The 25,074-nt window shown below is 40.6% G+C and overlaps 1 protein-coding gene across 2 annotated transcripts; it reads left to right on the top strand.

Annotated features, from left to right (window-relative positions):
- Window positions 1-77: 77 nt before the first annotated feature.
- Window positions 78-23,091, top strand: LOC106708597. Of its 2 annotated transcripts, none has more exons than XM_045678160.1 (14): window positions 78-227; window positions 10,016-10,137; window positions 11,339-11,477; window positions 12,710-12,857; window positions 13,146-13,250; window positions 13,538-13,672; window positions 14,227-14,446; window positions 15,254-15,446; window positions 15,670-15,921; window positions 16,369-16,533; window positions 16,785-16,951; window positions 17,188-17,355; window positions 18,030-18,221; window positions 22,820-23,091. In XM_045678160.1, the coding sequence occupies exons 2-14, from the start codon at window positions 10,074-10,076 to the stop codon at window positions 22,909-22,911; spliced, it is 2,040 nt and encodes a 679-aa protein (XP_045534116.1). In that variant the 5' UTR covers window positions 78-227; window positions 10,016-10,073; the 3' UTR covers window positions 22,912-23,091. The 2 variants fall into 2 exon arrangements, with proteins under 2 accessions (XP_045534116.1, XP_045534115.1); XM_045678159.1 differs by having other exon boundaries at window positions 78-251.
- The last annotated feature ends 1,983 nt before the right edge of the window (window positions 23,092-25,074 follow it).

Genomic DNA, 25,074 nt, shown 5'->3' with positions numbered 1-25,074 from the left:
TTAATAATAACCGTTATAGCTAGCTTTTCAACTGCTATTTGCTATGTAGCAGTAAATATCGTTATCCTGTGTTGCGTTCATAGGCGTTCGGTCGCGTTTATTGAGTTCAAATAAGTTTTTCTAATCTCGTATAAAATTTTCAAAATAATGATTGCTAAAGTTGTGATAAATATTGACATTCTTTTTTGTGCCCAGTGAAAAGTGTCCAAGTAAAATATATTGTGAAGGTAAAATATTTGCGATTGTTTTAGGTAAGTTTTTTTTACTTAACTTTTAAATTTTGCGCCTCTGCGACCATACGAAATAAATAAGGATAGGATAATGCACAATTCTTATTAGCTTCTACTTACGTTTAATAATTATTCTCATCTAGGAAATACGAGGTCAATATTTGGACAGCAATAGAATACATTAAAAATATAATTACATATATACCAATTAATATCATACCAACTTTCTGAATGAAGTTGGTCATAAAAAGGATAACAGTAAATTCTATCGTACACGTGAGACGTTTACTTAAATCATACAGTCTTAAGAAGCATCTCTAAAACTTGAAAATAACGAGTTCATTTTTTTTTGGGAAAATTAATTCACTATATGTTTCACATTTTTTAAGCATAAGCTGAAGCGATTTTCAAATAACCGCTATGAGAAATGAAAGAACATGCTTTTCAATTTAATAGGTACTAATAGTAATCTTTTAGCGCATATAGCTAACAGACTTCTTTTCAGTGTATATAGCCTCTTTCCGAAGCTGAATTATCTAGATATTACTAATAGGGTATCATGAAAGAAATAACAAATTATTTATTTTCTACATATTCGATTAAAATATTACCACCTACGCTTGCTCTACTAATTGCATAATTCTGTTATGTGTATGTCTACAAGGGGTAATGACACAAAAAGCATTGTATTACTAAAATCCGTTTTTTACGGTCTGTCGCACTTGAACCATGACACACGGTGCAGAATATTTTGTAAGACTATTTAAAATATTCATTTTACTATCAGGGTAATTTAAAAATAAGTTTTGCATCTTGTTTTTATGAATTACAATAATGTTTTACTTTGGAATCGAACTCAGGATCTAAGACTTAACTTCGGGGCACTGTTTACGGTTCGTTCGAGTTTTTCGTTCCTGTCTTTAGCTGTATAATTACTTAAGATCGATATAAAAACGTAAATCAATAACTTAATTACATGTTATATTCTATGAAAGTTAAGAATTTTGTGGTTTTTTTTGTAGGAAAATTTATAAGAGTCATTATACTATCTATGAAATAACAAGCAATTTGTCAATCTTATACTTTTTATTTGACCGCGTCGCCGATACGTGTGTAGAAAATAGGGCCAAAGACATTTCAAAGTCAATACCCTCGGACCTCGCGTCGCTTGCAGCTGCCTTTGCCATCGTATTGTGTTCGCTTCTTTAATTTGATAATATGATCTTGGTCTTTATACCTACTTGTGTAAGAATTTTCGCATTAGTTGGGCAAGTAATCAGAAATTTTTTTGATAGTTTATTGTTAGGGCGACGTGCATTTTAGTCTATGAAAGAAATAATACGAATTTGCATTTTTTTTTGTTTTGCATTTGCTTCACACAGAACAAGAGCCTCCGAAAAGGTCCATAGTAAATTATTTTATTTAAGAAAAAATATTAATAATCTTCGACTGTTTCTTTCTTATCTGATTAATTTTTTAAGGTACGTTTTATGTTAAATTATAGTCAGACTAGATAATGACATGTTTTAGGAATGGAAAACACTTTTTATGTTTATTGATCGATACAAGTGGGTGCGGTGATACCTTACAGGTGTCGGCTTCTTAAATATTTGTAAGAAAAGGGGCTGAGCTCAGGGTGGGTGGTGTTCCCAGGGGTCGGGTGACGGGTGCGCCGATCGACCTAAATAACGCTGATCGTGTTCACGTTGATGGTTATTAATAATCACGAAGTTACCGATCGTTGGTGTTCCAATTTTTTAATAGCCTTAATGCAGAAATACGCGGAATCAAACAAGAGTTTCAGCGGGGAAAGTAAACGAAGGAGTTCAAAGCCGCCGGCAACAGCTATTATGTTAAAGATCATTCTGTTTTTCAATGTGTCATCGTACGATTGTTAATGTCGAAGGAAGCGAATATTTTTGTACCAGCATTCGGTTTTGTAAAAAGTTCGCGTGCGGTGATGATGTCATCGATGACGTCATGTGGCGGCGATATTCGAGGCACAAAACCGGTCCCGCCGCCGCCGACGACCTCCAATTATGTTAATACCAGTCCTCAGCACTCCTCGTTTCTAAAGGTTGCATCGAGTATAAACACTACGGTACACTTAGATCGCGCGAAAGTAACGTTGTGAGGTTGAAGTTATTTTTGTTCTCAATTTGACTTTTTTTTTAAATTGCAGCTTTAAATGAAGCATAAAATTCATAACAGCAGTTGCCCGCGACTTCGTCTGCGAGAAATTAAAAAAATCTAGCTATAAATATAGCCTATATCACCACGGGTTAGTGTAGCTTCTCGACAGTGAAAGAATTTTTCAAATCGGTTCTATATTAACAAACAATCAAATCATTCCTCTTGATAATATAAGCATAGATAAAATCACACTTTTTACATACTGAATAAAACCTGAACATGACAGTGTTATTATAACTTAAAAATGACTAGAAAAGATTAATTTGGAAAGATTTAGAAGAAATGTGATCAAAATTAAAAGTATTTAAACCAAAAAAAATATTTTGTGAAGTGTATGTAGTTAATGTGCAAAATTGCTGGTAAAAGAATCTATAGCTTGGTTTGCGTGTATCGTAAAAATAGATTGAAACACTGTAATGTAATAAGGTTGCATAATACATAAGTTGACATGCGATTTATTTCTTAGCCTTGAATTACCGTTTTTCAACATTGAATGAAATAAAATAACATACCAAGAGCAAAAGAATTTTGAAGGGAACGTTACATTTTTTATTCTGGCCTAGCACGATATTTGTGACAATCTCCTTGGTATCGTCATCGTCAATTAACTCAAAATTAGTAAAAGATTTTTGCAGTACTTTACGCTACATAAATTTTAATACAAATTTTGTCGATTACGAAACGATGGTGATTGTCAAAAATATTCGTGCTAGGCACACTGTTAATAATACAATATTAGCACTTCCGTCGACGCACCAATAAAAAGTTTCCCGCCAATATAATAACGGCCGATGCGGTCAATGTGTGCCGGTTTTGGCCAACACATGTAGTAATTAACATACTTCTTATTAATTTTTACAGGCTTTATAAAACTCTAACCTACCATTTATCTTATCCTCTTCCCCATTTAATGGGGACGCCATTTTTCATTATGAAAACCAGTAATGGGTATCATATGACACCAGTTGTCATTTGACGCCAAGATTCTTACCCCTCACGTAACATAAAATAATGTGAAATAAATAACACAGACTAATAAATTTCACATTAAATATTTATTTAATGTGCGTTTTAAACTTTTAATATATGTAATTTCAGGCATCTAAAACCAACCTCCCATAGTGATGCTATTTTCATTGTTTATAAAAACTCTTCTATTTTAAACAAAAGTGTAATAAAAACAACAGTTAATCGTAGTAGTAAAATTTCTTTTTCCCCAACATCGATTTTAATAAACGAATATATCTTTTCGTATCGAAGGGAAGACTCGTTCGCGTAGGTTCCATCCACAGCTTTTCATAAATAATTTTCCAACTTCCTGAGACACATTTGTAATTGTAATGTTGGAGACAAATTACAGTAAAGTTAACCTAACTACTTTTATGTCCAAATTTTCAGGAGGATTTTGAACAATTAGTGATATTTTATATTAAAGTTAAAACCCAAACTGATTTATCTGACAGTATTGTCATTACAATAATGTTATCATTAGACTACATAATGTGAACTATGCTTACAATTTATAAACGACTCATCACTACTTTTGATTAAGTTAAAAGAGCAATTTATAACTCTGATAGTGAGTACGATAAAAGCAATACGTCTTAATAAAAGAGCTTTGAGTAGCTGCATAGATAAGGGCGCACATACATATGAGTAAAGGGCGTTGTTTGTAGCACGCATGGGCACATCAAGTGTCTCATTTTGCCTGTGACGACTGACGACGCCTGTCTGGATCATTTAACGGGATAATAAGGACGGAAACATAAACACTTAACATGAAAGCTTTCTTTTATACGCAACGTGCTCAAGCGCCCGTAAGACGTACCGTTAGCTGTACCTACGTATATTTTCATGACGGTGGTAAGATTGTCTCGTCGACTGACGCTATTTGCAATGATTGCTACAAAAATGTTGTTGTTACTATCAATAAAATAAAAAATATTTGAATAGTACTATACTGTATTTGCATCGGATTCCATAAACAAAACATGTGACGAGTGTTTTTAATAGCATAACAAGCATTGATTGAAGCATTTAAATTGATTGTAACGACACAAATACATAGTCAGCAGTTTGTGCTGAGGCATCGTGTCCCACTTAGCCATGCAGCGACGTTGCGACATGCAACATTGTCATAAAAATATTTGCTTCTAATTCGTCTGACAATGTTATTACTAAGGTAACACGATATGAGTAATTTTAAATGGTCATGATTTCCTAGTTACCTAGTATTATATAAATCGGAGTTTTAGTAAAAGAATACAGCAAAGGAAATACAAGTTGACCTGATTGTATGGTGTGGGTTTCTATTATGGCGTACGGAAAAAAACTTATTTATCTTTTTTTGATCAAAAATTACTATTTCTACTAAGAAAATTATAAATACGATTAGCTCAGAGATTTATTTAACAGTGCTAGGTATATTATGGCATAGACCAACAATGTAAGATTCTATAAGATAAGTGGGTGCGAATTTAATGTGAGAGTTGAATGGTACCAATCTCAATTGCTATTGCATTACACATCATAGCAGCAGACTGAGTAACACTATAACTATAGTGATGAAAGGCGAAAGTACGACGGAACAATTCTACGGTATTATTAACTGGAGGCGTCTTGTACTACGATTTCTGATTATCACTACGATTGAAATTTTAATGAGATTTTAACTGAAGACTTTAGTATTAAGGGCCTGTTTCACAATATCCAGGAAGGTTCTGAATAACCTAATTAGTCCTTAGTCACTAATTAAAGTCGTCGTTGGCGTTTCATACTTATGAACAAGCTATAGAAGGCAAACTATTTTGATAGGAAGTCAGTTAATTAATTTGTTAGTTAGGTATCCAGCACTTTACTTACACGTTGCGAAACCGGCCTTAACTATAACAATTCTTTCAATAAAGATATTTTCATTTGCCGTGTAATGTCCTTTCGTAGATTAAATGTTTGTCCTTAAATGCATTATAAATTAACATGTTAGGAAGTAACAGCAGTAGGTATTTCTTTGATAATTCGTTGAAGTATGAATTAACTTGGCCGGAAATTCTACGCAAGCAATTGTCTGCTTCGCGTTATAAATAGACCCGTGCCGTCATATTATCATGAACGAAAAAGTCAAAGGTTATCATAAATTCACTTGAGATGTCACTGCAAAGATGTTTTTTTTAATAACGCATTCTACGGCAAATAAACAAAATTCATTATAAACAACGCTTATGTTTTTTGATAATGAAAAATCATAAAAAAACTTTCGTTATCGGTGTGTTTTCTCTGTCCCTTTAAAGCTTTAATAACTTTCGATGAAGTTATTAAAGGAAGTTCAAATCTTACGCTCTTTCGGAAGTAAAACATAATTCGAATAATTCGAACATTATTCGAAATAAAGTGTGAATAATTAATACTTAAGTGTCAATACTGATCAAAGATAGGCTCTGAAAAAGTAAGTGCGCGTGTATTGAATATTAATGTATAGGTCCACAATTCATTGCGTTAAAATTATTCTATTGTTAAGATTTATTACAATTTATAATTGTTACCAAGATAAGATTTTGGCATGAAGATGTGTTAATTAAAAACCTAATGATGCAAAAAAATGCTTTGTGATGATTAATGTAACAAGAAAAATTTACTAAAGACGTTGATTCAAAGTTCAACAAAGCACTATTACAACTTTAGTAGATTATGATCTTTTGTAGAAGTCGAAACTTGGGCCGAAACTCCATATATCTATACTGGAATTTGTAAAGATATTTTTATAAAACATCATTTTATTACATTAACCCAATTTATTTGCGAGTTTTGCTGTCCGCCCTATGTGAAGGCGCGCGTCGTCGGTCACGCATCGCGACGGACCTTCGCCGATTATAGCGGTGACGGCATCGACCACTCCCGCCGCACTGCTCTAACCGTAGGTTCCCACTGCCAAGACATCCTTATAAAAATATCATGTTATCTTAGTTTACTCTGAGAAAATAAGAGGGATGACAATATAATGTTGTATTTGTATGTCTGTTTCAGCAGTGGGAATCCACTGTAACATTTTGTCAACAACTTAACTCTCGCGCATTTGCTGTGATTAAAAACAATTTAAAATAGATATTTCTGTATAAATAAAATTCCATGTGCGTTAACAGAAGTTCGTAACTAAACTCGTTTCGGCAGATGTGTGCTGATGTTAACATCCGTCCCTGAGTACTTATTTGATTAAAGCAGTGTAACGCCTTCGTCACATTAGGTATACTTCTTGCATTATTGGTTAACGATAGCTTCCTTCTTAGCTACTAGCTCTTTTATTGTTGCTGTGCCAATTCGTACTAAAGGTTGACAATTATAGTCAAAAGGATTAAGCTAAACTGTAACATTGCCCTACGGTGTGTTCATCAATGTAAAGTTGCTCTTCATTTATCGATAGATAGAGTAAAAAAGGTATTTGCCATTAATTTTAAAAGTCAATCTCAACACATAAGGGCACTTTGAGTGGTGGGAAAAATTGACTATCGTTCTACGCCGTTAAATTAATAACAAAATACATGTCATACTAGTCACTATAAAAGTATGTTATTATCTGCTGATGTTTTTAGACACCGACATACATTTGTTATGAAACTTGGTAAATCACACAAATAGAAAAAGCTACAAGCGATCTGCCCCTTCTGCCCTTGTTCACCTTTGCAATTATAACAAATGACTTACCAGCATGCAAGCTGGCTATAAAGGAAGGCAAGAATGTATCATTACAAGATTATTTTTGTTCTACATTCACTAAGTATAATCTGGTATCAAGGGAACTGATTTCAGAACCATTATCATATATGTACTTATAAATGTTTATGATACACATGACAGTTATAAATTGGTAATTTTTATGACATGATTGTTTTTAAACCGAGTAGTGTCTTCTTGTAAGTGGATTCAAAGAAGAAGCAAGAATTACCATAGATTTGCTTGGTTTTTACTGTATTTTTATAATCACTGGATAAAACATTCCAAATCACTGGTAGCTCTTCTACAAATTCATAAGACTCGTTGTGGTCTCCCTGCTCCGCGTTAAACTCATTTTGTGCACTCAAACGCGATGCCGTGTATTAGAAATGGCAACCTTGTTCGAAAACTTTTCAACTACAATAGACAGTTGAAGACAACGTGTTCACACAGCGAATGATGCGACACGAATTATCCTATAACAATAAATTTTGCATTCAGAGACAGTCAAATTGATAGAGATATACTTTGATGTATACACTTAGTGTACCATGTATAGTATCATATTCTAAACGTACCATAACAGTTGTAATTTGTAGTTTATAGAAAGAACTAAAAGAAAACGAAACCTTTTAGATTTAAAAACAGTAATGAAATTGCTTTAAATGATATTATAATCTTGGATACCAGTATTGCCTTTTGTCCACCACATTTATACCACAACTTTCTCTATCGTGTCAACTAAACTCCAAGCGTATATTTTACATATAACAAATCAATAATAAATATCCTCAACTTTCACTGGTTGCAATAAGATAATAAGTTAAATTCGTATTTTTTTTTTACATAAAATTAACTTCATATTACAAAATTGTTGTTTTGCTGTACTTATAACAACTTTGAATAAAAAACAATGACTCAATTGATAAAATTGAAACGAGTTCTCAATTTGTAAGAAGCATCGTTCGCGTGACAAGTTGTCATGCACAAGTTAAATTAAAATGGACCATGTCTGGTACCGAATTATGTCGTCTATCTTACTAATATTTTAAATGTGAATGTTAGGATGGATGGATGGACGTTTATTAGAAGGAATCTATTGAAGGGCTCCACAGATCATCATCACATCGATCACAGCTATTATGTAACATAAAAGCTTCAAGGTTCTCAACTAATAATAGTATTAACTGTAACAAACAATGCAAGCAACTTTATAAAAAAACACCTTCGAAATTAATATGAAATTACTCTCCTGTAGGTCGGACCAGAGATAGTTAAGAAGTTACAAGTAAACTAAGCAACAACAAATAGTTACTAAAATTCTAAAATAGTGTACCAAAAATGATGTATGCTCAGTGATGAAATAACTCCGCATGTATAATTTATTTAAAAAAATATTTCCTAAGTCTTGACATGATGACGTGATGTGATTGTTATTGTTTACATTTAGCGGTTTTAAATAACAGTTTACAAATCCGTATCACATTGGCGGTCTGCCATGAAGGCAACTTCTCGTGTGAAAGTTTGAGGCACTCGTTTTGTATACAAGTCAAGCAACCCAGATACTACAGACCCTTTTCTACTGTTCAAGGCGACAGCGCTGATTGTATTGACCCTAAATTTAAATGACCTTGTGACATAATGTCATGTTCTAATGTTTTACTTGAGCTGTATTTCTCAATACATTTGGTACAATATTATACCAATAATCAATGCTGATTTAAAGATTGATTGACTCAAATCTCTCTCTTAAATTTGTATGTTCAACACATTAAAGTAATAATGGTCTTAATAACTTAATACGTTAAGAAGTTACTTACTTGGCATTATAGAAATAACAGAATTTTCCGACGGTGACATTTAGCGATTGTGTAAACAAAATGAACAAGCCATTAGTGTCCGATCGAAGCTGGACTGGTGGGCCGGTAAATACAGTTTGTTTGGACAGTCTATTATTATAAGGCGATTATAAAGTCTTTATGGACAAACAGTTATTCACACCCGGTGTAACGTGGGTGGGTTCCCAAAAAATTAACAAACTAACTATTGAATTAATGGTAAAAGTAAAATTTACACGTTAACTAAGTGTCAAGTTTACTTTAAAATGATAAGATTCTATTTTGTGTCGATGAACATCTTTGCGACATTGTTTATCACGTGTTTGACGGTGTGAAAAACATTACGAGGAAAGCCGCATGTCTGGTAAATATTTTGATACGACGTCTGCTAATTGGCTTTGTTCCATCAATTACCAATGCTCTTTTCTACATTTATACTATCTTTGTTTTTGTTTTTGTTAAAAGAATCATAGACTTGACAATATGTGCGTGTTGTATATCTAGAAAAGATGTTTCCGGTATCTCGTCACGCATAGTAACGTCTATTGATTTCCTATCGATCATTTCCACATTATAACTCAGTTTACAATGACAATGGGCTAACAGTACGAGAATAAAACAGTTGTGCTAAATCAATTTATCACAAGTCTGCGGCGACGAATCCGCAATTAGGTCTGTGACACACTAGCTGTATGCTCGCCCTCAACCGCGGCCCGTGTCACTATGAGATCACAAAATACAAGCTCACGTCATTCCTTGACAACTATTTTAAAACCAACGAACCCTGTGTTACTTCATCAGACTAGCACGTGGGCGCGTGGAAATATGACCATGGCCTCATTCCGTGGACAGTTCGTAGAATATTAATAACATTTAATGCTATTAAGTAATTAAAAGGCGGGGCATTTAGCTAGAATTGATGAAACCACAGGTCAAAAATGTTTTAATTTTCAACTAAATGATTCCTGAAAAATTTTGCTAATGATTTTTTTCGTTAATTATTTTTATTTTTAGGCAAATTTAGTATTAATCAAACTATTTTTTTTACAGATACAAGATGTGTAAAAGCTAAGATTTGAAGATACTCAAAATCGAAAAATAAAGAAAAATGAAACCGCTTATCAATAAGAATCTCATTACATTAAAATGTGTCCTCTTCTGTTTTCTATCAGGTAAGTCATTTAATCTTTCTTAACAACTAAGAAGATGGTGACATTGTAAATACTCAAGGCAATTATGTAATGAATCAATATAAGCAAAAATTATTTCAATCCAGTATCGGTTTACAGATTCGTATAGTACAAGTATACGGTCGATTTCTGTAGAAGGAAGTTGTATGAACTTGCTATAGTCGCAGCAAAAAGTGGTACAATATCGAAACCGGTGTGTTGTGGGCCACCTCGTAGCTTTGCAACTTGCCTTACAAGAGCACTCCGGCTCCAGGTATTGAATGATTTAGGGATCGTTCACCTCGCTCCTCGCATTGCGAATGTACTTAGGGTTACCACTATATAAATTAAGAAAGAAAACATATACAAATTATTTTAATGGACAAAGTGAGCTCACTCAAAGTGTAAATTAAAAAAAAATATGGAGCCATTATAAAATGTATTATATTATGATCCAAAAAAGCAAATTGAAGTTGCGATTACGTAAAGTGGCAACATTTTCATTTTTTTTTACATTCAAATTATTACTTTTTTGTCTAGTTTTTTTTTTTCTGTTAGGAATGTGCTTTTTCTCATGTTTGTAATATATCACATCGGCTACTGGCACGTTTCGCAATTAGATCGTGCTATTTAAGATTGCTCTATATCTGTTTGAAGGGATTTTCTCGTAGATACCTGTTAGTATTTAGTTAGAAAGACACATTATCTGGTAACTATTTTTTACTTTGTATTATATTATTTCGCTAAGAGTTACATCAGATAAAGAGGATTTTAAAACTAGATTAAAAACTTTCTAAAGAATATTCAATTCTGAAATAACGGCCATGGAGCTATCTTTTCTTAACTTTGCTTATTTAAAAAGCGGTACTCAATAATGCTTTATAACAAGTCTGGCGCAAAATCTTGTTAATAATTATCTAACTTTATTCGCTTCTACTTTAAAACTCGTCCGATTTAGATCAATTATAAATCTAGATATATTTTACATCAAACCAGTCTAAAAATTTTCATTATAAAAAGTTGATAAAACGCAGTTGAATAGGTATTGATATTTATCTTGAATAATTTGAATGTTTAGTATTTTACGCATTTGTTCAAGTAATTATTGATTGGATTATTTGACATTGTTAAATTAAAATTAATGCTTAATCACGACGTTTGTTAAAAAAACATCTAGGACTGATGATGTGTATGTTTGTTACAGGCATAGGATGCATTTACCCGTTCCTCCCACTGCACATGCTGGCGACGGGCCTGGACCGGGCCGAAGCACGTCTCATCTCAGCCGTCGCGCCTTGCATTGCTCTTCTCGGACCAGCAATATTAGGGCCTCTTGTTGATAAGTTAGTATTCATTTCACCAGTTGCAAGTCTAATCTACTGGCTTTTAACTTTTGATACTAAATTTTATCGAAAAGTGTTTGTCGTTTCATACATCCGACAATATAACATATCTAAAAAATGTTACTTGATCGTTTATATGACTAAAGATGGATCTTTACGGATAATCGGTGATAATAAAATACAGTCTGTACTTTCATACGTTTACGTATAAAGAATGGTAGTTAGCTTTCCATTCTTAGAGGGCATCGGAGCGTGGACTAACACACTGCCCTACCTGATACATGGAAAAAAAACTGTACACACAGTATACAACACATTCCTTACTCAAGAAAAATCACAATCGTTTGCTTTGCTTTTTTTTTCAAACCATCCGGCTTTGTCGCGAATGTTCGGACATTGAAAAGCAGGTGGCTGCATATTTAAAGCTTTCAATAATAGCTTGTAGCTACAATGTTTTCAGAAATAATACGTCTGAGTAAAGAATAGATGTGCATGCAAATATAAAGGTACAATGTATCTGTAGAGTTATTATTTATCACTATACAATTCTGAGAGATTTTAAAATGTCAACATTTCGTCGTAATTGTATGTAACACATTCATATAATTGATCGTTTTTTTCTATTGTTATTTTTTTTTTCAATTGAATGAACGGTTTGGTCAAGATACTGGTATAGAAAAGACTTTTGAAAAATATTATATAGTTTTCTTGTCAGCATCAATATACGTAAATTTCAATGTATTATCGTACTACTTCATTATTTGTCGTTTTCATCATAGCGACTTATAGATGTAAACATTTTACTCATCATTTAAAAGATCTAAACGAACACAGATCGCAAGTATCATAAATTACTTTAAGATTGTTTTGTTGTCTTCGGAAGTTTATAAACAGTCAGTAACAACAAATAAGGCCTGTGTCACCACTCATCGATATAATGAGTAACAAACTGGCCACGCTCGAAATACGAATTGATTATTTAACTTGTAATTGTGCGGAACTAAATGCTATTTCTGTATAAAGTAGGTATGTAGCGAATAGCTCTAGTGATAGTGACTAATGCTAATGATTCACGGTGATTTTTAATGTAGTCGTGATTTATTCCAGAATACAATAGTTTTCAGAATACGTCATAATACGTTGAAAACCTACGACTAGGTAATGCCATGCTGTACCGACTCCTCTTCTGACGAGTGAGGCTGTAGTGGATTTATACGTTAACGTTCTTCCAGGTTGTCAGTAGGGCGAGGCTCAACTGGAGGTGGCCATACTCCGAGTGGTTCTGGTCGGCTGTTGCGATTCGTCACTGCCGCCTGCCTCATACTCAGTGCGGTGTTCTACTCTTTGCTTCTCGCTGTACCATATACTGAGCGACATGATGTAAGTTTCTGCAAACCGTTTCATATAAGAATGAACATGAACCCACGTTATATTGTGATGTCACAGCTCGCAAATCGATTAGGTAATTTAGAAATATCACTTATAAACAAAGTTAAAATAAAATGTTTACGGAAATACTTTTTCTATCTGCACTTTTTTGCCGATAGATCGAGGTGATTGACGAGTACATTTATATTTGTAACATACAGTAAGTTAATCTTTATTTGCAGTAACAACGCTTCAATATAAAGGTTCATGTAAGTATATGTATATTTTGTTAACATTTAGGCGCGTCGGCCGCAAGTGCTGTTCATGTGCGACTCGGAGGGCGCGTACGTGATGCAGGAGGTGTGCACAGAGGGCATGCGCTGCAACACCTGGCCCGGACAGAAGGTGACTTAGAGGGTGGCTAACGGACCCTAAAATTAATGTGGATACACATATCACATGACTTATCTGTTTCTAATTTATCAACAACCTTAATTAACTAATGCAAAGATTAACAAAATAAGAAGGTTTCATGTACCCAAGTTACCTATGGTAGTACCAACGTATTATTTGATAGTTTATCTATAATTTCACAAAAAAAATTAATGTTATTTATCGATTCTAGAACCCGAGATTATTTGATTGATATTTTGTTCAAACTTAATACAAATTGTTCGTGTTTGGTTTATCAGAAAGGTGTGCTGGCGGTGGGCGCGTGTGAGTACGGGTGCGCAAGCGACGATATGAGCTGGTTGACAGAACCCTTCCTAACCACTACCACTACTACCACGCTCAGTCCTATGTATAACAGCGTCGCCAACGCTACTGTAAGTCAATACAACTTTATGTAAAAAACGTTTTATTTTTTATTTTTCAGAAGGTTAGAACTTTGGCCCTATATGTTCGTATATAATTTATCTTTAGCATTAAAGTAACTATACAATCCTTACTTCCATACCTCGTACCTCCCTGAACTATTTTACATTTTAAAGTCAGTCAATTTTAAAGCAGACATTGTGTCGCTACGCATTCTGTTATGAATTTCAATTATAACATAGTTTTTCGTTGCGTACGTTCGAGCGGAAAACGTAATGAATGCAACACGCATTATACAGCAACTAGCAGCGAACAACTGATTGCAGAGAATGCTTTCACCGATAAGCAACTGGAGCGAACACATTTCTGCAATGAGTAAATAACGGTACTTATTTGCAGTGCGTTTTATGAATAAACTTTTCAGTACATTTTCATGTATTAATAGGTATTTTTCTGTTTACAAGACTGCTCGAATAATAAAGTAATGCCTTAATTTTATTTCATTATCACCTAAATCAGAGCGATTCTATAAGCCGATAGTATAGACAATATTTTCTGTCACCAGCCGTCGTCAGAACTGGTGACTGATGACGGTGATGAAGGTCCCGAGTTCGAGCGCAATCCGCCACATCTATGTACAGACGGGCAATGTCTCGTGTACATGCAGCACGCCGCCCGACTCCGCGTTCCTCTCACACTGAACGCACCTCAACAGCACAACATCACCGATGTAGAGGGCGATCTCAGCGAGGATAACACCACTAATGACAACTGGTGCACCTACCGTGAGTTCATTTAAATACACACAAATAAAGCCTTATCTTTATAACCGTGGGTTTCTGAGATCAATATCCACGTTTAAAACATATTGATATCTCTATTTTGTCAAAGATAACGACAGAGAAGACGATATAGTTTTTACAGTGGTAGATCCCGCAACAACAATATTTGTTGGGTGCACAAATTGGTCGGGTCGACCGGTGAAATACCACGAACACACAGAAGACAGGCGTGAAGTGGAAGTAATTCCGCGTACAGTCTGATGAGTGTGGTGCCGGAGGCCTAATTTTAGTCCTCTTTCCCTTCCTATCCTTTCTTAATAGGAAAGGATGGGAAGGGGAAGTGGATTCGGCGGAAGAGGGGATGCATAGGAAGGAGAAATGTTCTCTTTCTGTACGTCGCCTTATCCGTTAATTAAAGGTAGGCAACGCATCTGCAGTTGCGGATGTCTATGGGCAACGGTCGCCTCGCTATTGTGGCGAATCCAGGTGGCCGTTTGCTCGTTTGCCACCTTATGATATAAAAAAAAACAAAGATTTTGGTTTCAGAAACCAACGGTAAGAATAGCAGTTGTGTAACGGTTAACCGCTGAAATAAATATTCGATGTGAGAATAATTTTAATTACCTGCTTTTATATCAAAAACAAAATTATTCTAGCGCTTTTGAAATAATAGATCGTGTTTTTAGATTGCTATTTTCATTCTAGATCGGTTTTCAATTTGAACCAAGATGTGTAAAGAGGGTCTCAGAAAGACAAAAATGTTTAGCCGTAAACATAAAGCTATCTCAACATTAATAAAATTTATGTAAGGCGGCCCCTTCCAATGCCTGGTGCCGGAGGACCGACTGGCGGAGATCAACACGATGGACCGACCATGTCGGCCCGCCGTGCGCTGTCAGGTGCTCGACCCATACGACGAGCCCGACGGCGTGCTGGCCGACGCCGAGTGCCGACTTGTCATCGGAGACCCCACATACACTTTCTGGACATACTTCATAGTCAGGTATGGCAAGAGAATCAACAGTTTTCTTGCTAACGTGAGACATATATATTAGCCACAGTGTCATTCTTTATGTTGTCTATGGGATCCGATAAGGAAACTAAAAAGCTAAATCACGAATCTGTCGAGTTTAAATCTTTTGTTTCAACGAACCAATTTCATGTTTGTCGTAGTAGTTATATTTGTGTTTAATTTCGTCCTAGTTATATTTGTGTTTAATTTGCAGAGTGTTGGCGGACATATGGCCGACGTCAGCGCTGGCGCTGCTGGGCGCGGCGTGTGTCATAGCGACGCGGGAGACGTCTCTGGGGCGAGGGGACGTGGGCCGGCAGCTGGCCGTGGGCACCATCGGCCTCGCCGTGTTCCCACCGCTGGCCGGCCTCGCCGCGGACAGCATGCCCCACGCGCCCTACCTCGTGCCCTTCATTCTGCACGCCGTCTTCATGCTCATCGGTGCTCTCATACTTCTTCTTGACAGGTTGGTGTCAAATGTACACTTTGATTTGCAATAAACTAGGTACAGTCAGGGCCCTTCGCGGTGTTCCACTTATAGCAAAATTGCCTTGTTCCTTTCGCCCATTGTTATAAATAACCAATCAGGTAGCAGTGAGTTCCGCAAACAACGAAATAATAGTAAAAAGCGATTAGTCGTGTACCACTGACCATACTTTTTTAGTCAGACCCAGAATATAGTTTCCATATCATCAGTTTTCCCGATAGTACATATATATGTATTTTGCTAAACGGTTAAATTTTTTACGCTAAGTTCAGGAGAAGATTATACCTTTTGGTATATTACAACCGCGAGCTTTTTTTTCAATGAAATCGTAATAGTATTGAATATGCTAAACTCCGTGCAGTCAGTTGGTGTTAGTGTAGACGGTGTATGTATAGTACGAGATGGCATGTAGTGAATGTGTCTCAGTCACATGCCGCTGTCTGCGCCGGAGTGGTGGTGGCACACGGCGACGGGCGCGCTGGCGGTGCCGCTGAGCGCAGTGCGGCGATACGGCGCGGAGACGGCCGCCGTCGCCGCAGTCGTCGCTCTCCTCGGCGCGCTCTGCACCACCATAGACTCTTACGTACCCTGGTCAGTCTCTACCCTCACACACACTCTTTACTGTAACATAAACGACCTGCCTAGTCATATTTGTCATCAGCTGCCGAAATCAATATTCGATCTGGAACCATTTTTGTTTATACGCTACATTTCTTATTAACATTTTTAATTAATTTCATTAAAATTTTACAAATATAAATATAGCAATTGATTTACTTCAGAACACCTTCCCAAATACTGCTATCCTAATTATTTTCTAAATGCATAATGTTTTATTCCAGGACTATAGTGGAGCTGAACGGCACACTGACACAGGTGGGTCTGATGATGACGGAGGGCGCGCTGCCGGCCGTGCCCGCGCTCTGGTGGGCGGAGGCGCTCGTCGACTACATCGGACACTCCAACGTCTTCATCAGCGCCTTCACCTTCTACTGTCTGCGGTACACCGGTGTGTGAACCTGTTATACCAATTTAATTTTAACTATTCATCCACATTTAAGTTAAAATATTTTAACATTACAGTTATCCGCGATAATGTATATAGTTACTATAAACTTGTTTATTATGCTAACACACACATTCCTATGTAGGTTTAGATTTGTCTAGTTCTAATCCAGCGCTGTGGATTGGACTAATGTAAACTAGGCATTAGTATAATATGAAATGTGCAATGTGTATCGTCAGGTCTGGCATTCAGCACTGGGTACGGGTGGGTGGCGGTGTGTGCGGTGCTGCAGGTGTTCACACTGAGCCTGGTGTGGGTGACCGCCGTGCTCTACTTCCGTCACCTCGTACCCAAGAAGTACACCACCACAGGACAGGCGCTGCCCGTCATCGCGCACTTCTGCATCGGTATGTTATATTATACGTACTAACGGACTAGTTTTCATCTTAAGCTATGAATTACAATTGAGGAAATCAAGAAACTTCAAGCCGAGCAGCTTTCTTCATTCTTAAGGTCTTAAGTCAACATCTCCCAGTAGTTTAAAAGAGTAAAAACCCAAACTGAAGCACGCAAAGTCCAAACGAAGGACCATTCAAGTTTAGTTACCCTCAAAGGTCAATATCAATATGTTGCTTATCCAATATTGCATTTTGTAATGGTGATCATCTTGGATTTAATACAGAATTCTCTATTCTATTTGTGCCTTTCCCTTTGATACCCATGTTGCACTGTTTGTACAAAAATAGGTGTTTCACCATTTTGTAGCGATGGCCGATGGCCTGGATTTTTCACGGTCATCATCATCATTATCAACTTGCCCTTATCCTTATGAAGGGCCAGCACAGTATGTACTACTTCTCCATACATCTCTATCAGCCGTCATATCCGAATTTACCCCCTTCTTACGCATATCCTCTTTCACACAATCCATCTACACTTTCTTTGGTCTTCTTCTACCTTTATAGCCATTCACGTTCAATCTTATTACTTTTTTTGATTTTTTCCTAAAATAATTTGCTGATGGTATAAATTGACTTAAAAATATTTTTAATTTAAATTGTTTGTATGTCATTGTGTTAAGGTCGGTGCATCGGTGCGATAGTTGGCGGTCTGGTGTCGCTGCAGGCGCCGCTGGAGGCGCAGCGCGGTGTGTACCGCGCACTGGGTGTGGCCGCGCTCGCCGCCGCCGCGCTCTACCTCGCCCTCTACCATCTGCTGCTGGCCCCGCGCTGCGCCGCACAGCCAGCACCACCACCCCACAACCTCCTACAAGGTACGTGTACCGCGCACTGGGTGTGGCCGCGCTCTACCTCGCCCTCTACCATCTGCTGCTGGCCCCGCGCTGCGCCGCACAGCCAGCACCACCACCCCACAACCTCCTACAAGGTACGTGTACCGCGCACTGGGTGTGGCCGCGCTCTACCTCGCCCTCTACCATCTGCTGCTGGCCCCGCGCTGCGCCGCACAGCCAGCACGACCGCCCCACAACCTCCTACAAGGTACGTGTACCGCGCACTGGGTGTGGCCGCGCTCGCCGCCGCCGCGCTCTACCTCGCCCTCTACCATCTGCTGCTGGCCCCGCGCTGCGCCGCACAGCCAGCACCACCACCCCACAACCTCCTACAAGGTACGTGTACCGCGCACTGGGTGTGGCCGCGCTCTACCTCGCCCTCTACCATCTGCTGCTGGCCCCGCGCTGCGCCGCACAGCCAGCACCACCACCCCACAACCTCCTACAAGGTACGTGTACCGCGCACTGGGTGTGGCCGCGCTCTACCTCGCCCTCTACCATCTGCTGCTGGCCCCGCGCTGCGCCGCACAGCCAGCACCACCACCCCACAACCTCCTACAAGGTACGTGTACCGCGCACTGGGTGTGGCCGCGCTCGCCGCCGCCGCGCTCTACCTCGCCCTCTACCATCTGCTGCTGGCCCCGCGCTGCGCCGCACAGCCAGCACCACCACCCCACAACCTCCTACAAGGTACGTGTACCGCGCACTGGGTGTGGCCGCGCTCTACCTCGCCCTCTACCATCTGCTGCTGGCCCCGCGCTGCGCCGCACAGCCAGCACCACCACCCCACAACCTCCTACAAGGTACGTGTACCGCGCACTGGGTGTGGCCGCGCTCGCCGCCGCCGCGCTCTACCTCGCCCTCTACCATCTGCTGCTGGCCCCGCGCTGCGCCGCACAGCCAGCACCACCACCCCACAACCTCCTACAAGGTACGTGTACCGCGCACTGGGTGTGGCCGCGCTCGCCGCCGCCGCGCTCTACCTCGCCCTCTACCATCTGCTGCTGGCCCCGCGCTGCGCCGCACAGCCAGCACCACCACCCCACAACCTCCTACAAGGTACGTGTACCGCGCACTGGGTGTGGCCGCGCTCTACCTCGCCCTCTACCATCTGCTGCTGGCCCCGCGCTGCGCCGCACAGCCAGCACCACCACCCCACAACCTCCTACAAGGTACGTGTACCGCGCACTGGGTGTGGCCGCGCTCGCCGCCGCCGCGCTCTACCTCGCCCTCTACCATCTGCTGCTGGCCCCGCGCTGCGCCGCACAGCCAGCACCACCACCCCACAACCTCCTACAAGGTACGTGTACCGCGCACTGGGTGTGGCCGCGCTCTACCTCGCCCTCTACCATCTGCTGCTGGCCCCGCGCTGCGCCGCACAGCCAGCACCACCACCCCACAACCTCCTACAAGGTACGTGTACCGCGCACTGGGTGTGGCCGCGCTCGCCGCCGCCGCGCTCTACCTCGCCCTCTACCATCTGCTGCTGGCCCCGCGCTGCGCCGCACAGCCAGCACCACCACCCCACAACCTCCTACAAGGTACGTGTACCGCGCACTGGGTGTCGCCGCGCTCTACCTCGCCCTCTACCATCTGCTGCTGGCCCCGCGCTGCGCCGCACAGCCAGCACCACCACCCCACAACCTCCTACAAGGTACGTGTACCGCGCACTGGGTGTGGCCGCGCTCTACCTCGCCCTCTACCATCTGCTGCTGGCCCCGCGCTGCGCCGCACAGCCAGCACCACCACCCCACAACCTCCTACAAGGTACGTGTACCGCGCACTGGGTGTGGCCGCGCTCTACCTCGCCCTCTACCATCTGCTGCTGGCCCCGCGCTGCGCCGCACAGCCAGCACCACCACCCCACAACCTCCTACAAGGTACGTGTACCGCGCACTGGGTGTGGCCGCGCTCTACCTCGCCCTCTACCATCTGCTGCTGGCCCCGCGCTGCGCCGCACAGCCAGCACCACCACCCCACAACCTCCTACAAGGTACGTGTACCGCGCACTGGGTGTGGCCGCGCTCTACCTCGCCCTCTACCATCTGCTGCTGGCCCCGCGCTGCGCCGCACAGCCAGCACCACCACCCCACAACCTCCTACATGGTACGTGTACCGCGCACTGGGTGTGGCCGCGCTCGCCGCCGCCGCGCTCTACCTCGCCCTCTACCATCTGCTGCTGGCCCCGCGCTGCGCCGCACAGCCAGCACCACCACCCCACAACCTCCTACAAGGTACGTGTACCGCGCACTGGGTGTGGCCGCGCTCTACCTCGCCCTCTACCATCTGCTGCTGGCCCCGCGCTGCGCCGCACAGCCAGCACCACCACCCCACAACCTCCTACAAGGTACGTGTACCGCGCACTGGGTGTGGCCGCGCTCTACCTCGCCCTCTACCATCTGCTGCTGGCCCCGCGCTGCGCCGCACAGCCAGCACCACCACCCCACAACCTCCTACAAGGTACGTGTACCGCGCACTGGGTGTGGCCGCGCTCGCCGCCGCCGCGCTCTACCTCGCCCTCTACCATCTGCTGCTGGCCCCGCGCTGCGCCGCACAGCCAGCACCACCACCCCACAACCTCCTACAAGGTACGTGTACCGCGCACTGGGTGTGGCCGCGCTCTACCTCGCCCTCTACCATCTGCTGCTGGCCCCGCGCTGCGCCGCACAGCCAGCACCACCACCCCACAACCTCCTACAAGGTACGTGTACCGCGCACTGGGTGTGGCCGCGCTCTACCTCGCCCTCTACCATCTGCTGCTGGCCCCGCGCTGCGCCGCACAGCCAGCACCACCACCCCACAACCTCCTACAAGGTACGTGTACCGCGCACTGGGTGTGGCCGCGCTCTACCTCGCCCTCTACCATCTGCTGCTGGCCCCGCGCTGCGCCGCACAGCCAGCACCACCACCCCACAACCTCCTACAAGGTACGTGTACCGCGCACTGGGTGTGGCCGCGCTCGCCGCCGCCGCGCTCTACCTCGCCCTCTACCATCTGCTGCTGGCCCCGCGCTGCGCCGCACAGCCAGCACCACCACCCCACAACCTCCTACAAGGTACGTGTACCGCGCACTGGGTGTGGCCGCGCTCTACCTCGCCCTCTACCATCTGCTGCTGGCCCCGCGCTGCGCCGCACAGCCAGCACCACCACCCCACAACCTCCTACAAGGTACGTGTACCGCGCACTGGGTGTGGCCGCGCTCTACCTCGCCCTCTACCATCTGCTGCTGGCCCCGCGCTGCGCCGCACAGCCAGCACCACCACCCCACAACCTCCTACAAGGTACGTGTACCGCGCACTGGGTGTGGCCGCGCTCGCCGCCGCCGCGCTCTACCTCGCCCTCTACCATCTGCTGCTGGCCCCGCGCTGCGCCGCACAGCCAGCACCACCACCCCACAACCTCCTACAAGGTACGTGTACCGCGCACTGGGTGTGGCCGCGCTCTACCTCGCCCTCTACCATCTGCTGCTGGCCCCGCGCTGCGCCGCACAGCCAGCACCACCAGCCCACAACCTCCTACAAGGTACGTGTACCGCGCACTGGGTGTGGCCGCGCTCTACCTCGCCCTCTACCATCTGCTGCTGGCCCCGCGCTGCGCCGCACAGCCAGCACCACCACCCCACAACCTCCTACAAGGTACAATTGACGACATTTAGTTCTTAACCAATTCAGTGAAATAACATTTGGCGAAATAAAAGCGATAATATATATAGAAAACTAGCCGTCGCCCGCGACTCCGTCCGCGCGCAGTTAAGAAAAACCAAATGGGGCGGGGGGGGTTATGAAAAATAGATGTTGGCCGATTCTCAGACCTACTGAATATACTCACAAAATTTCATGAGAATCGGTCACGCCGTTTCGGAGGAGTACGGGAACGAAAACTGTGACACGAGAATTTTATTTATTAGATATAAAAAATGCGATCTGTTTTAAAGCCAGCACCGTCGACGGAGAAATGACCGGTAAAGGTATGTGCGTAGTAAACACACGAGCACCTTTAATCACATCAAATATGGGTTTCCACGGTACGTGGTTCTGCTAACGAACACAAACTGACGCAAGCCATCAACTTGCAATAAACCACGTTGAGTCGTTAATGCGCGTTGATTTACCATGGTCGTCAGTCGTCCGCAAAATCTTTCAGCTTTGGAACCCAAATTCAGATGCACCGTACCGCTTTGTTATTCTATTGCAACAAAAATTATAGAAAGGACGTTAAAAAGAACCTAACAAGTCCGATAGAAAACATAAGAGTTCCTTTTTTATCTGTATATTTAGAATCAAATAAAATAAACGTTTATTGCCACACAAAAGAAAGTTATGAACTAATATTAAAACAAAAAGATTAAGAACCTGGCAAAAGGTGACTCAGCTCAGCTCATACAGGGACGACATCGGCCCTCCCTGCGCTGGTTTTCAACAAGCCCCTTTGTTCTCACACCATTTGCACTTAGGTGGTAGGGTAACTAAACTTAATAACAAAAAAAAATAGTACATTTTTTTTACATTTTAAACACTGTATACCTATATGCTAAGTTAATAACAATTTTAACTTTCAATAAGTTAATTTTTCTATTCCAGGTTTGAACGCTAACGGCGCGTCGAACGGAACGTACTCGCCGATGCGCGTATATCACGAGGAGCGCTCGAGGAAGGGACATTTCCGTTATTGAGTTCATTTCACTCCGCATTTCTTCTACTTTTGATGTTTCAGTGACCCATGACAACTTCTATAAGTACATCGTTGTGATATAATATATTCTACTAATTTTTCTGATTTAATCAGGTTTTGCTTTGAGCTATTTTAAAATGCCTTTTCTGCATTTGTTTAATTTAAAATAATAATAACTTTTAAGGGATATTTTAATTAAATAAAATTATGTCGTAATAAAAATTCGTCATTTTTGTTTTTTATTTCCACATCCCGAAATCGACAAATCTTCCAACCCAAATGAAATTAACATAAGCCAGTTCCAAAATCTTATTTTTTTTAAGTCTGTAGATTTACTGGCAAATTATTGTGTTTTATGTGAATTTCTCGAATCATTTCATCCCCAATTGAGTCAATAGTATCATTTTCATAAGTGTATTTTAATTTCCCCTTTAACTTTATTCACTTTGAGCACTTGTTGGTAGGATTTCTAATTGGATAGAATCAAATAACAGAGCGTCGGTGGCTCAGGGGTTAAGCACTTGACTTGCAATCTGCAGGTCCTGGGTTCGAATCCCGCCATGTACCAATGTGTTTTTCGATTTTCGATTTACATATGTACATTTATCCGACGTTCTTACGGTGAAGGAAAAACATCGTGATGCAACCAGCACATATCTGAGAAGAAATTCAATGATATGTGTGAAGTCAACCAACCCGCACTTGGCCAGCGTGGTTGACTATGGCCTAAACACCCCTAAGTTGGGGTAGGCTCCGAGCCCCTCGGTGGGGACGTATAGTGAGCTGGTGATGATGATGATGAAATAAAACGACCATATTATATTGTACCACTGTGTATTTCTCTTTTAAAAAAATTATATGACAGATATTTATATATATTACGACAATATATTATTTTACATTCTTACTTGTTGCTTAATCATCTTGCATCCATTTAAACCAAAATAAACATTTTAAATGCACGCATTTTACATGTCACCTTCACGTTGTTGTAAACTAATATAAAACTATGCAATGGAAAATGTGATTAAATCTCGAATCACGAAAGAATTGTAATTTTCAATAACTGAAACTTTACTCGTGTAAACATTGGACTTGATTCCGATAACGTCACAGTGACTTTACTGCATTTTTCACACATTGCGGCTGTGAATTGTATTTTTTTAAGTCAAAACAAAATCAATTATCCTCAGAACTGGTAGTCAAAATTAACAATTTAATTTAAATCCTTGCATTTTATAATCCATTCAGTTTGTCATCGTCTCGTCTTACTTTATTTCATCAGAACTAGCGCCTTTTGGTGACTAGTTATCAGGGCTAGACTTTTTTTACTAGTAAATAAACAGCAATGTTAATTCTTGTAAATGTTTAAAAAATCACACTTTTTACAGTAAATTTTCGATAAGAATTTAGAAAAAATTATATAATTTAATAATGTCTTAAAAGAGAACAGAATTTATATCAAAAAAAAAAAAAAATTGCATTATCTTGTATCATACAAGCACGTTTTGGATGGACGTAAATGGATTTTATACAAATTTGACGTTAATCGCTAGACATTTTTTTTTGCTCGTTGTGACATTGTGTCTGCGAAATATCAATGTAATATATGTATAATTAAGAAAACAATAAACATTAGACTGTACAACGGAAGCATCTCATAAACTAAGGTTAAATATACATAAGTAATGAACGAATCAATCGCTAAATGTGTATAAACCAAAAACCACAAATCTGTGGCTCCTACGTAGACTACTGTAAGTCACATTTATTGTCATTTACCCCTTGTTTTATGTCTATTAAAATAAATACTCATTTCTATGTAAATTTGAAAGTAACGTTAGAAAGAACAATATTTTGGTTGCTTATTGTGTTAAATAATTTTTTTTTTAAGTTTTATTTTGCAAAATTTGCGTTTCAAACATAAGATTGTTTACGTAAGAGCCATATAAATTTGAAGTGTGGCATACAAGAATCTCATTAACTACATCATTTTAGTGGAGATATCACAATATTACAAACATAAAGAAAACGAAATACAAATGTTAAAACATAATGCTTTACACCATTACCTTAAGAAACAGAAACCATTAATGTAAACAAACTCGTAAGTTTTACTTAAATTTAATTTAATAATGAAAAATACAGATGCATTACCAATTTG

This window comes from Papilio machaon, chromosome 5, assembly GCF_912999745.1.
Source record: "Papilio machaon chromosome 5, ilPapMach1.1, whole genome shotgun sequence".
In the NCBI taxonomy this organism is placed as follows: Eukaryota; Metazoa; Arthropoda; class Insecta; order Lepidoptera; family Papilionidae; genus Papilio; species Papilio machaon.
Note: the sequence above shows the minus strand (reverse complement) of the source record. Positions and strands in the feature narration are given on the sequence as shown.

Bases quoted from the DNA above. Each gene is read 5' to 3' on its own strand.
- LOC106708597 (XM_045678160.1), top strand. From the start codon at position 10,074: ATGAAACCGCTTATCAATAAGAATCTCATTACATTAAAATGTGTCCTC. The intron at 12,858-13,145 runs GTAAGTTTCTGC...GTTAACATTTAG, and splicing joins CATATACTGAGCGACATGAT to GCGCGTCGGCCGCAAGTGCT. The intron at 15,922-16,368 runs GTTGGTGTCAAA...AATGTGTCTCAG, and splicing joins CTCATACTTCTTCTTGACAG to TCACATGCCGCTGTCTGCGC.